The 13,779-nt window shown below is 47.6% G+C and overlaps 1 protein-coding gene across 17 annotated transcripts in view; it reads left to right on the top strand.

The window, feature by feature from the left end:
* The window catches only part of sox6 (SRY-box transcription factor 6), a 720,990-nt gene that overhangs the window by 645,925 nt on the left and 61,286 nt on the right, over positions 1-13,779 (top strand). For all 17 annotated transcript variants that reach the window (XM_068046281.1, XM_068046293.1, XM_068046282.1 and 14 more), the window contains one exon: positions 596-777. In XM_068046281.1, the coding sequence (XP_067902382.1) occupies positions 596-777 (182 nt within the window). The remainder of the gene's footprint in view (positions 1-595; positions 778-13,779) is intronic.

A 13,779-nucleotide genomic window follows, 5' to 3' on the forward strand; every position in this document is an offset into this window, starting at 1 on the left:
ATCCACATCTGAAAAAAAAAATTGGTTATTCTAAAACCATTTAAAAAGAGGTGGCGTATATAAAAAAATCAAGAATGAAAAATAACAGCACCAGGGAAAATAGTTTTAACTGCTTTCTCAGCTTTGCCTACTCTATTACCTGAATTGGGTCAGTGATACAGGGGCCAGTACATCCAGTTAAGAAGTGCGAATCCATTTGCAAGAGATGGCTGTGGCAGTGTGGAGCACATTCTTAGGAATCAATGTTCCAGATAATGTACTGAAAGGAATGGCTTCATTAATAATTAACAGCTTTGGGAGATTCTTGTCTGAATCCAAATTTGCCTCAGTTTTAATGAGTTTTTTTTAATGAAAAACAATGTTGACTGTGGAATAAAGTACATTTCTCATATTGAATATTTTGAATTTGACAGCAGATGGTTTATAAAGGCATCTGCTGTAGACTGAGTAGTTTATTACATAAAGGGGAAGTTGTATTGGAAAAAGAGGACCTCTATGGGTCAGAATGATTTTTGTTGTAATCTACCATTTGCTATAAGTCAGCATGTTTCCTTCTTGGGAAACTTTATGACTGCTACTTTTTTCTGTACCCTAGATATCCTCTCCACTCTGAATTCGACAGCCTTCCTGGGTGACCAGGATGCAGTGATGAAGGCCATCCAGGAAGCTCGGAAAATGAGAGAACAGCTGCAACGAGAACAGCAGTTGCAACAGCCTGGGCTTGATGGGAAGATGTCGTCCATGAACAACCTGGGAATTAACTGCACGGGTAATAAGGTCAGTGTTTGAAGTAACACTCTGCAGGAACGTCCCTACCAGCAGAAAGAAGTATGAATACCTTCGTCTATTGTTTTTGTGGTTTCTAAAGCAGGGATGAATATTCAGCTTTGTTCCATCTTTTAGCTCAGCCTCCAACGTTAATACGATAGAGTTTCGGTTTTAGGCGCAATCGGAAATCCAGCTGCAAATTGCACTTAAAAGTTGCGCTAGCTTTCAGAAGTCATTTTTTCCTCAGGTTTCCCCACAAACTCATTTGCATATCACTGAATGTAAAATCTTCCATGAACCAGTGCAATTGGGCAGCGTTTTAGAACACACATTTTTAAAACTTTTTGTTCTGCATTAAAAAAATTTCTTGATACATTAAAGAGTGGTAACCTGGTGCTGTTTTATTAATACAGCTGAAATGGGTTTATCAGTGTAATTAGTCCACCACCTGTGAGTATCCCAATTTTAAATAATTGAAAAAGACTTAAAAAAAACTATACAGACACATTTACTATTTCATTGCTGTACAGTAGTCAGCTTCTTAGTAACTTAAATATTTTTAAATTACAAGTTTTTTAAAGGTGCATATTAGTGTCCTCGCACCTAAAAAAAAAACACAATTTTAAGAGGCCTTAAGTGGCCATTAACAAGTTGGATTGGCTTCCCACTGTGTGTGGGCAGGTAGCCCTGTCATCCTCCCCCCAACTATCTCACCTCAGCAAAAATGGCCAGGGAACGGATTGGAGCTGGGGAACTGGCATGTAGGCGCTATTTTTAGGCCTGCAAATGAGTGCAATTAGTGGAAATTTGCCATGACAATTAATTCAATCTGTGGCATGGCCAGTATTGTGGGTGGAGCTGGCTTTAACATAATGTTCTTTTTAAACTGGGGCAAAAAACTGCAGAAACTTGGGGCTTGATTTTTAGGCCCCGCCAGGACTGGGATCCGAGGCAGATGGATGCTAAGAATAGTGCCACTGTCCTACTTGCAGTTCCCTGGCTCTATCCCACCCCTAGGCCATTTCTGTGGAGGAGCGATTGGGGGGGGGGGGTGGTGCTGTGGCCAGGCTACCACACACATGGGAGCAGGTAGCTGATCCTACCTGTTAATGGCCATTCAAGGCTAATTAAAGGAGGCCGACTAGGATTTTCCAGTTTGCCTCAAGGTTCCCACAGGTGGTGCGGACCAGTTTAGGTTGTTGGAGGCAGCTTCCCGGTGACAGATGAGGGGACCAAAGTCCAGGCAGGCTTAGAGGCCCTCCCTGCCTGCTTGGGTGCTGCAACAGCCACTGGCTGCCCTGTGGAGGGGCTCGCCACCCACCACCGCACCACCCACCCCCAACAACTCCCCATAACACCCACCAGAGGGGCTGCAAAAACCATTTTTTATTTTGAAGTGCCCTCTCTCTTACTTACCTTCCATTGCAGCCTGCTGCACCTTTCAAGCTGGAAGGCTTCTAATTGGCCCTCCAGCTTCAGGATCCCACCCATCATTCTTAGTTGGATGGTGAGTGCGCCCTCTGGCCATTAATTGGCCGCTCCAGGGAAAATCACATTGAGTGGTTGTTTTCCACACAGTACAGGCTTCTGATCCACATTTCAGCCTGACGGCAGGGTTCAGAAGCCCGCAAGGAAAATCCTGCCATTGATTTGTGGTGGACATAAATTGCACTTGAAATTCCTTGATCCTTTTCACTGGTTTAGCCCATTTCAAACAATATTGGGCGGCGCAGTGGTTAGCACCGCGGCCTCACAGCTCCAGCGACCCGGGTTCAATACTGGGTACTGTCTGTGTGGAGTTTGCAAGTTCTCCCTGTGTCTGCGTGGGTTTCCTCCGGGTGCTCCAGTTTCCTCCCACAAGCCAAAAGACTTGCAGGTTGGTAGGTAAATTGGCCATTATAAATTGCCCCTAGTATAGGTAGGTGGTAGGGAAATATAGGGACAGGTGGGGATGTGGTAGGAATATGGAATTGGTGTAGGATTAGTATAAATGGGTGGTTGATGGTCGGCACAGACTCGGTGGGCTGAAGGGCCTGTTTCAGTGCTGTATCTCTGAACTGAACTAATATTAGATAGGAAAGTATTTGTGAATGATTCTTCAATGGAGGTAGTTTGAGGCCAAGTGAAATACTCTGGCCTAACCTTTGAAGAGTATTCATTACACCCAATTAGATGCTTGCAGATGTATGGGTAGCAGAATCATGGATTTTTTGGGAATCCTTCAGTTAACTCATTCATTGCCTTTCTTGCATTTAATAATTTGATTAGAGCTCAGAAAGTGATGGCTGAGGGATATTTATAAATAGCACTTGCTTTACCACAGAGCCAGCCTTTCTCTTCAGGGTATGCTCTGTTAAATGAAGGTGGCTTCTTTTAGGTAGGAAAAAATGGCCAAAAGACAGCTCAGAATTTAGGATTGTACACAGGTATGAAAACCTGGTTAATAAGCACATGCTCAGAACTGACTTTCCACGACTTCAGTTTCCATTACAAGAGTAATTCAGCGGATGAAGCCCAATAATGCTCATCCATTCAATTTTCCCCTTCACTCCCTGTAGAATGTGACTCGTGTTCATTTTGACTTCAATTTCATTCCCGCAGGTAGAAAATTCACAGGAAACAACTATTTATATCGACATTTGATTTATAATCTGTGAAGCATTTAATATTTAATGCAATTTCTTGAGACGTTAATATATTTCCATTAATAAATGGTTGGTATGAAGTGAGCATTCTGATGAACTGAGACAGTAGAGTTTAACACAAAGAGCAGGATTTTATGCTCTCCCTTGCAGCGAGTTTGAAGGTGGGGAGAGCATTTAATCGGGTGGGATGGTGGCGGGTGGGGATCCTGTCCTCTTTCCGCCTCCACCCCACTTATGTCTATGGCAGGAAGGCCTGTGTATGGCCTTCCCACCCCTCCATCAATTGTGGCCCCTAAGTGGGCAATTAATGTCCAGTTAAGGGGCTCATCCTGCCGCTGCTAGTATTACCCGGTGGTGGGCAGGACAGTCACTAACATGAAGCATGACAAGCAAACCTGTGTGGGCACTTAGTGCCTGATCAAAGGACCTTGCATCAGGAAGGGAGGCCCCACTGCGAGCCATGCCCCTGGCCTTGCTGCCGACCCCTCGCACACCCCATCCCCTTGACCTCCACCCTGCAAAATCGCTCCCACCATGACTCACCTGTGGCCTGGGTCCCATGACATTCCTCGGCCTTGGGTGGTGCTCTACTGGTAGCAGCCACCGCCTCTGTGGTGGCACTGCTCAGTAAAAGAGCTGCCTGCCTCTGATTGGCCAGCAGCTTGCAGCAGGTGGGACTTCCGTCGCCAGGTTCCTTAATCCTGAGGAAGGCCCACTGCTACCCAGTTAAGTGCCTGATTGACATGTAATGTGACAGGCTTTTCTGAAGAGAGGCAACGCAGGGCTCTCGCCAGCTCTTCAGGCGGTGGCTGAGATCCCCATCGCCTAAATAAAATACTGCCCATGGTTTGTGAATGCATTCCTAAAATGTTGTGCAACATGTTAAAAAATTATTGCAGTGTGTTTTTACTGGAACAGCAGACCTTAGGGTAGAAATTGATCCTATAGTTGCACCCATTTTACAGGCATAAAACGAGTACAAAAAAGACCAATTTGGGATCACCCCCAAGGATGTCAAGGAACTGCCCGACCCAGGCTATTGTTGTTGGTCTCTTAAAAATGCTAATGAAGGGCCTAATACCTGTGACAAGAAATTGAGCTACCCTGAATGGAGCAGGCCTAAGGCCTGCACTACTCAGGTATTTGGGACTTCATCAGCTTAGCCAGTGGCCTCTACTGAAAATGTATGCAATTTTTTTTATGTCTCAGTGGAGCCAGGAATAAGATTTATGCTCTGTTTCAGCCATGGCTCAGTTGGTAGCACTCTTGCCTCTAAATTAGAAAGTATTGGTTCAAGTCCCAGTCCAGGACTTGAGCAAAAAAAATCAAGGCTGCACTCACTGTCTTTCAGATGAAACATTAAACCAAGACCCCATCTGCTCTCTCAGCCTGATGTAAAAGATTCCATGGCACAATTTCAAAGACGAACAAGGGAGTTATCCTTGGTGTTCAGGCCAATATTTATCCCTCAGTCAACATCTCAAAAACATATTATCTGGTTATTATCACATTGCTGTTTGTGGGAACTTGCTGTGTCCAAAATGGCTGCCGCATTTCCTACATTACACCAGTGACTACATTTCAAAAAGTACTTCATGGCTGTAAAGTGTTTTGGGAGTTTTGGTGGTTATGAAAGGTGCTATATAGATGCAAGTCTTTCTTTCTTTCCCGGCTCCACAGTACTTCTCTAGGCTACTGCCAATAGCGATCATCTTCTTTCCCCCGCCTCCCCTCCTCAGCCCAACCTTCTACACCCAGGGACTTTTCTGAGGCATGACAGGAGTCGGCAGATTGCTCTGAATATTTAGGTGATGCCCAAGGGCCAATTTCATGTAATCCTCAGAGCTCCATCTTCGAGTGCATGGATCTTTCCCTGTGCCAATTTACAAGATTAAAAACCTATGCAAATTTCTAGACCTTTAAGCGGATCGTTATCCCTCTCTAGCATCTTTTGCTTTAATCACCTGAGAAACCTTTCATCTGGCTTAATTTAACAAGATCACAAGATAATTATGGACGGAGAAACCCATTCAACCCATCTTTATTTATCCATCCAGGAATGCACCAAAATTCTCTCACTGAGGCATCCAATCAATTCTGAAATGGCTGCAGGAATTCACCTCCACTAGTCTATCTAGGAGTCCATTCCATCTATTGGTCATTCTTTGTGTGAAGAACTTTCTGATATCAGCCCTAAATTTGCCACTGACTAGTTTGAACCTGCGACTCCTTGACATACATTTGCAATTTTAAAAAATTCATTCGTGGGAATGGGGGCGTCGCTAGGCCAGCATTTATTGCCCATCCCTAATTGCCCTTGAACTGAGTGGCTTGTGAGGCCATTTCAGAGTCAACCACATGGCTCTGGGTCTGGAATCACATGTAGGCCAGACCAAGTAAGGATGGAAGATTTCCTTCCCTAAAGGACATTAGTGAACCAGATGGGTTTTTACAATTGACAATGGTTTCATGGTCACCATTAGACTAGCTTTTGATTTCCAGATTATTAATTGAATTCAAATTTCATCATCTGCCGTGGCGGGAGTTGAACCCATGTCTCCAGCGCATTAGCCTGGGCCTCTGGATTACTAGTCTAGTGACATTACCACTACACCACCACCTCCCCTAATTTATCTTGAAGTAATTTTCTTGATTTATCTTTTCCGTACCATTTACTATATTATTTAACTCTCTGAGGGGAGTCGGTTAGCTCAGTTCGCAAGACGGTGAATGTATGATGCAGAAAGATGTCAACAGCGTGCGTTCAATCCCCATACTGGCTTTGGTAGTTCATGGAGGCCTGCCTCCTCACCCTGCCCTACGCTTGTGGAGTGGTGATCCTCAAGCGATATATCACCAACTGTCTCTCTAATGGGGAGCGATGCCTATGGTCCTTTGGGTCTATGGCTAAAGCAATAACCTCTCTGATCACAATGGGAGAGAAATTCATGAAAGAAAAATGAGTCAGTTGGCGGAGAGCCAATAAAAATATCATTGATTTCCTCAAATGAGTAGATAAAAAGTGATCTTGCATACTGTCCTTTTATTTTAATTCCTCCCAATTATTTTGAAATGATACAAGCTGGTCTACAGCTCCACGTGCACAGGCAGGAGTGAATTTAGTGCGGCCGTATGAAGTAGGAATGGAGGTGTGGGGGGGCCGGAGAATAGCGTTGGATGAGTTTGCCTGGAAATCCGACGTTGTGACATCAGTTCCAGATTTAGTCAATGGCGGGAAAGCAACAAGGCGGCCTGCGCCCACCGCCCCATCCCCCCCTCCGCATGACACAACGGGAGTGTAATTTAAATGATAGAACAGTAGTTTTAATGCTTTGGCATGTAATTGTAAGCGATTCAATGGGGTGCTTGGAATTAAGTGGATGACAGGCAGCCCTTGCGTGGCTTCGAAACCCCGGCCATTGAAAGCTGGTGGCACCGAGATGAGGCCTCAATGCAGCGACGGGTAGGCATCAGGGAAGAGGGGATAGCGGAGGCCATTGTTGGTCTACAGTGCTGTGTGCTTTGCATGGGTGGGCTTGCTCTCGGGTGGTAGTACCGGGTGAGCAGGGTCTCGGGTGTTGTGCAAAGAGGTGCTGGGAGTCAGGTGGTCTGCAAGGGGTGGGGGGAGGTGGCGGGGGCTTGGTTTTGGGTGGCAGTATCGGATGCCCATACTGTTGGGTGAGAGGGTCGACCATCAGCAAAGGTGGGCACTGAGGGCCCTTAGGGAGTCTGCTGGGAAAAACAGCAAAGGGAAAACTGCCAAGGCAGGTTCGTATGATTTGATTTAGATTTAGAGATACAGCACTGAAACAGGCCCTTCGGCCCACCGAGTCTGTGCCGACCATTAACCACCCATTTATACTAATCCTACACTAATCCCATATTCCTACCACATCCTCACCTATCCCTATATTCCCCTACCACCTACCTATACTAGGGGCAATTTATAATGGCCAATTGACCTATCAACCTGCAAGTCTTTTTGGCTGCGGGAGGAAACCGGAGCACCCGGAGGAAACCCAGGCAGACACAGGGAGAACTTGCAAACTCCACACAGGCAGTACCCAGAATTGAACACGGGTCGCTGGAGCTGTGAGGCTGCGGTGCTAACCACTGCGCCACTGTGCCACCCATGTATCTGTAAGCACAGTGTTCAGGAGGCCTACTGATCATCTGGCATGGGTCTCATACACACTATATTTTTGGACTCCCGAATCCCAATCTGCAGTTTCAATTCGTTTTATGATCAATTGTTGAATAGCGTTTAGCTCCATTTGTTGTAGTTTTCAGTCCCCATGGTGTGATGCAGTGCATCCGATGGAGGGAGGGCCAGGAGGCAACTGCGCCTGTCTGTGAACCTCCCCGACAAGAGCAGCAGCTGCCAGTCATGACAAAAAGGCTGCACCTGTGCCAGAGAGTTCACTGGACTGAAGTCAGCTAACTCCAAATGTCTGATGGGCATTGTCAGCAAAGACTACGGCTCGCCAGGGAGGCCATCACCGACTTATGCGCCATGCCGCAGGATGATTTGCAATCTATGGGATTTGTTGGGCATCCTAAGCTGGCGGCATGAAAAATTAGCGTGGCACTTACCTTTTACACTTCTAGATCATTTGAGCGATCTACTGGTGACATGTGTGGGGACATCCCACAGATGTCCAGTGTCCTGTTCAAGATGGCCAGCAACTATGTGCGCTACCAAACCAACCGTGACAGTCAGGCCAAGAGGGCCATCGGATTCGGGGTCATCGCTGGATTCTTCCAGGTGCAAGGTGTGATAAACTGCACACGTGGCCATCAAGGCTCCAACAGACCAGCCAGCCACCTTCATCAACAGGAAGGGTTTTCATTCCATCAACGTTCAACTGATCTACGACCACCAAAAGCATTTCCTGCAGGAGTGTGCCTGCTTCCAGGAAGCTGCTATGACGCCTACATACTTCGACATTCCCAGGTGCCATAGCTTTTCAGGCCCCCCGCTCACCATCAGGGATGGACTCTCGGGGACTAGGGCTACCCATTGAAGACATGGCTACTGACACCTGTGAGGAACCCTTGCACTGTGGCAGAGGAGAGCTACAACACTTGCCATGGCTCCACCCAAGTGACCATCAAGCATGCCATTGGGCTGCTGAAGATGAGATTCTGTTGCGGCAATCGATCTGGTGGAGCCCTGCAGTATGCTCCAGCGAGGGTCTCATGCATTGCGGTGCTCTGCTCTGCACAATCTAGCACTGCAGAGGAGGGAGACATTACATGATGAGGACATGATTGATCATCACTCCGCTGACAATGTTAGATGTTGAAGCCCTTGCATCGGAGGCCAGGCAGATTGAGTGATGGGCCAAGGAGGCAAGAGACAATCTCATATTTACCGCTTCCAGCCACCATGATTGCTTCTCAGAGTAAAATCTCTAAAGACTCACCTTAATACATGCAGTCTCTTGCCTCCTTTCTATTTGTGTTTCATGCCTAGCACCCAGTGGAAGAATGTGCTATAGCCTATGGAAGATACTAATCAAATGACGGCTGTTCCTGCATTGGCATCCACTAAGGGGGACCGGTGATGTCAGCAGCTCACAACTAAGGCATAATAGAATAATTTTCCACGATGAAAGTTAATTTCAAAAACAAAAGAACTTCATATAAGAAAACAAAAATCAAATGTCAAACAGCTGTGAAACCCCAAGTGTATCTAGGTGCTTTTCTTAATACAGTTACGAGTGCTTCTATGCAGTGTGGCCCCTGCACTAGCAGCTTTGCTGGAGGCAGACTGCTGATAGACTCCCTCTTGGCATGTGATGACTTCGGTGGCCGTCCTCTGGCTGCCTGAGGCCTGGAAAGCCCCAGCTGCCTGAGAGTTTCCTGCACAGGTGCAGGACTCTTGTCAGGTGTCATGGCTACTGGAGCTGGGCTCACTGGCAGAGGGGCTGAGGAGCCACTGTCCACATTCAGAGCACCCTGAGGGGAGCCCCCAGCTGTGGAAGTCAGCCTCTCCTCTTCCCTTTCTTGGCTCACTTGAACCTCCCTGCTGACCAGAGAAGGACAAGGAGCTGGAAAAGACTCCAGGGGCCTCGTCCTTCCCTTGCCTTGCCTCGTCCTTCCCTTGCTTTGCCACTGCTGTGTTGAGCTCATGGCCAAGGTGATGGTGTGCAGGTCTGCACGCATTTGTGGAATCTGAATCTCCATGAGTGTTGCCAACCATTCGATGGAGGAAGCCATGTGCTCACATGCCTGAGACATGGCAGCAGTCATAGAATGGATGGACTCCTACATTGTCCGCTCATGGCCACGCATTGCCTCTGGCATTTGCCAGATGTTGCCGTACCTCTCTCTGCAACTCCATCATGCCTTGTGCTGTTGATATCAGAGGTTCATCATGGACCTGGGGCTCAGCATGGGTCTGGCCACCCACAATCCTCTCACCACAGTCCTCTGACTGTCAATGACCTTGACTGTCTTAGCCTCAGCCAGCTGCTTGGGTGCATGTGTGGTGCTCTCACCAACTTGTGACCTTGATTCTAAAGTTGAGCAGAATCCGACCGAGGTGAAAGTATCTGCACTGGTGGAAGGTGCAGGACAGACATGGGACTGTGCTTCCTTTGACTCCGGATCCTCCTCAGATGTTGAATTATGTTCCCCTTCTACTGGAGTCTTCTGCAGATGCCAACCTGCATGAAAGAACACAAACATGTGTGGGTTAGGCATTGCAAATGTTATCATGCCATCCATGCATGATGTGCACTGCGAAAGTGTGTCAGATGTCCATTGAAGACAACCCTCACTCTCTTGCGTCGAGACTGCAGTCTCTCCAACTGCTATTGAGCGGCCACCCTTCTCTCCTGCTAACTCGAGTGACTCCTCCTCAGCCATTGAGAGTGGCCATATGTCAGCAATTCCTCTGCCAGTGAAATTTGAATTCAGTTAATAAATCTGGAATTAAAAGCTAACCCAATGGTGACCATGAAACCATTGTCAATTGTTGTAAAAACCCATCTGGTTCACTAATGTCCTTTAGGGAAGGAAATCTGTTGTCCTTGCCTGGTCTGGCCGACATGTTATTCCAGACCCACAGCAATGTGCTTGACTCTTAAAATGCCCTCTGAAATGGCCTAGCAAGCCAAGGGCAATTTGTGATTGGCAATAAATGCTGGCCTAGCCAGTGACACCACATCCCACAAACGAATAAAAATTTAAAAAAAGTTCACTAGGTCTCCCTCCTGATATGTCCACTTGTCCTGTAAGTGGAAAGAGGGAGATAGTAAAAGTTTGCAGGAAGAATGAGATAACAGTTCTGCTTGTGGCAGCCCATCGGCCCCTGCTGAAGTTTCCTACGTGGCTCCTCCCCACGTGTGTTGTCAGGGGAGGTAATGGGGGTGAGCTTTGAAAGAAGGTGGCCTGTGGCCGAGATGCATCCATGCATATGCCAGGATGTGGTGATGCTAGCCTCCTTTGCCAGTGCCTTTTGTGTTGCCTCTTCCCCATGTCGTGCTGCCTGCCACGTTCCACATGTAAGCCCCAAGCAGAGAGAGTAATGGAGCACTCACCTTGGCAGACCGAAGGAGGTGGTTGACTCTCTTCCTGCACTGGACCCATGTTTGGGGGGAGACCCCACGGCTGCTGATCTCCTCTGTGATCTCCATCCAGGCTTCTTGATCAGGTGGGATGGGTCTCTTCTTGCCATCCCTGGGGAAGAGGACCTCCTGCCTTTCCCTTGCAGCCTGGAGGAGAATCTGCAGGGAGGCATCACGAAATCATGGGGCAACCTGGTGTCTCGCCTCTGACATGGTGCCAGTTCTATCAGTCTCTGTTCCGATGATCGTAAGTCCTGGTGCATTGGGGTCTAGGAGTTGCAGTCACAGGAACCAGCTACAGTAGTGTTGCAGGGGAGGACCATAAATCACAGGAACCAGCAGCTACAATAGTGTTGCAGGGGGCGCTCCAGTAAAGGGCACCAACAACACTCCGAATTCACTGCCTCACTGAAAGGCAGCAATACAAGCAGGGCTGGCAGTGATATAAATGTAGTTAAATCACCTACTGCTGACTGGTCAGCTGACAACGTAACCTGCGCCTCGGAGCATGCCTCCACCCTGTAATTGGACAGGCCCCACGCCACCATTATTGTAATTGGCCGCCTGCTGCGTGATTGCAGTGGGCCCACCGCACACATGATGAGCGGAGATGACGCCTGCTGGGACCCGCAATGGGGGGCTGGATTTTGTGAAGGAGGCAGGGCTCCTGATGCTGGGCTGTAAAGGTTGGGGGGGATCCTCGTCTTAGCCTTTTCGTGCCCCTCTGGAACAATTCTCAGATGTCTTGAAGCCTCGGTGTCCTGCGCCGGGATCTCTGTCCCTTTGCAGATGGGGGATCCCCTCTCCAAGAGCTGCCAGCCAATCATAGGGTCAGCAGCTCAGCATAATCGGCAGCACCACTGGGAGCGGTGGCCACTGCCGGTACTGCAGAAGTCTTGATCCTAAGCTCAGCGCTGGAACCCCGGAGTTCAAGTAGGTGAGGCGGGGTTGCTGGTGACAGTCCGGAAGGTCCTGGTGATGGGAGGTGGGAGATTGGGTGTGAAGTCCAGGAGGAGGGGGCTCCATGGAATTATAGGTTTTACCAGCAGGGCTCCTCCTTGGGCTACAGATGCCCACGATGGAGGGACCCTGGCCAACCACCACCCCCCCCAAGTCACAGGGAGTGTGTCTCATTTTACAAGGCAACCTCCCCGTGTGGCGGAGACACCCCGGCTGCTGGTTAGATCCCAGTGATGGCTGGAAGAGGCCCTCAAGTCGCCGTTAATAGCCCACTTAAGGGCCTCAATTGGCCTCTGAGTGGGAAGGCTGTTGTTGGCCTATCCCGCCACCGGCAAAATCACTTTGCGATGGACCCTTCACCGCCCCATGCCCCCCCACCACCCATCACAATTCTATGGGCCTGCATCCGCTCCTGCAGGAAACAGGCAAAAGCCCCGCTAGGAAGGGGTAAGGGAGCTGTTGTCGTTTGCTCCCCCTGTGCCCCCACATCAAGGAGACATGCTAGGGGGAGTTCCTAATCTACCCCATGAATTCTGCCCTTTACATTCTTCTGAGGCCCAAATGAATTCCTGCCAGCTGACGACTGGAATCAATCCTATTAGAACCCCTAGAAAGCACTAAAATTTCTGAAAACTGTAAAAAAAAAATGCCTTTTGGCTGAAGCCAAAATCCTTGCTCATTGCATCACTTACCAAATTCATGCCCATTTTCTGCTGCAAATCCTGTTTGAATCTCCAATCAGATTGATGCCCTTTCACAACACTGAAACGGTTGTAATCAAAATGATGAGTGGAATTCTCTGTGAGTGCATTGTCCCTCTTTATCCTTTTTGACCACTCTGCAGTCTTTCACCAAACCATCCAACTCCAATGTCTCTCCTCTGTTGTCCAGTGGTCCACTCTGATTTATACAATCACAGCCAAAACGCCTCTGCCATTGGCTTACCTTCCCACACCCACACTGTCACTTCAGGAGTCCTCCAAGGATCCATCCTGGGTTCCCTTCTCTCCCTCATCTACATGCTTCTTCTTGACAGCATCATCTGCAAACATGCGGTCAAGTTAATTTCTACCTCTCCACCACCACCTCTTGTTCCCTCCACCATCTCTCTCAACCCCTCCACTGCATTTTTACTGTCCACATCCAATCTTGAGTGAGCCGCAGTTCTCTCCAGCTAAAGAATGAGATGACTGAAGCAATCATTTTCAGCCTCCGCCACAAATTCCGTACTTTCAATGCTGACTTTCTGTGGAATTTCAGCCCTTTGTGTGTAACTTGCTGTTTTGCAACTTACAGGGTGCAATCCAAGCATAAATTCTGCAATTATGTTTACATGTAAAATTCAACTGAATTTATCAAATAGATAAGCCCATTTTGTAACAACATTGTTGGAATTTGCCTTTGTACATTACAGTGTTCTGAGAACAGCTGAAATGGGTTCAAGACCAGGTTAAAATAATCAATGGGGAATTCTTGCCAGAGCTATTAATTATTGATTTTAAAGAGAGTGGTGACATGAGAGGGACAGTGGAAACTCCTGGTCACACAATGCAAACATAAAGAAATCTACCTATGCCTACTCGAGCTCCGAGAATTCATTCAATGCAAGGTCTTATTAAGCGACACAAAATCTAAACGTTTGATTGAACACTCAGTCAAATTAAATGTTTTTTCAAAGCATGGTACGAATGGTCACTTTTATCATTGATTTTTAACTCCTGTGCGCATCATTTTGTAATGCCTTATAATTCCATTGTGTTAGACAGGAGTGCTGGATCAGTGACAAAGTCAAAGCATTTCTGTTTCAACAACATATCCTTCTGGAATTAAAG

Source organism: Heterodontus francisci, chromosome 14, assembly GCF_036365525.1.
Source record: "Heterodontus francisci isolate sHetFra1 chromosome 14, sHetFra1.hap1, whole genome shotgun sequence".
Lineage (NCBI taxonomy): Eukaryota > Metazoa > Chordata > Chondrichthyes > Heterodontiformes > Heterodontidae > Heterodontus > Heterodontus francisci.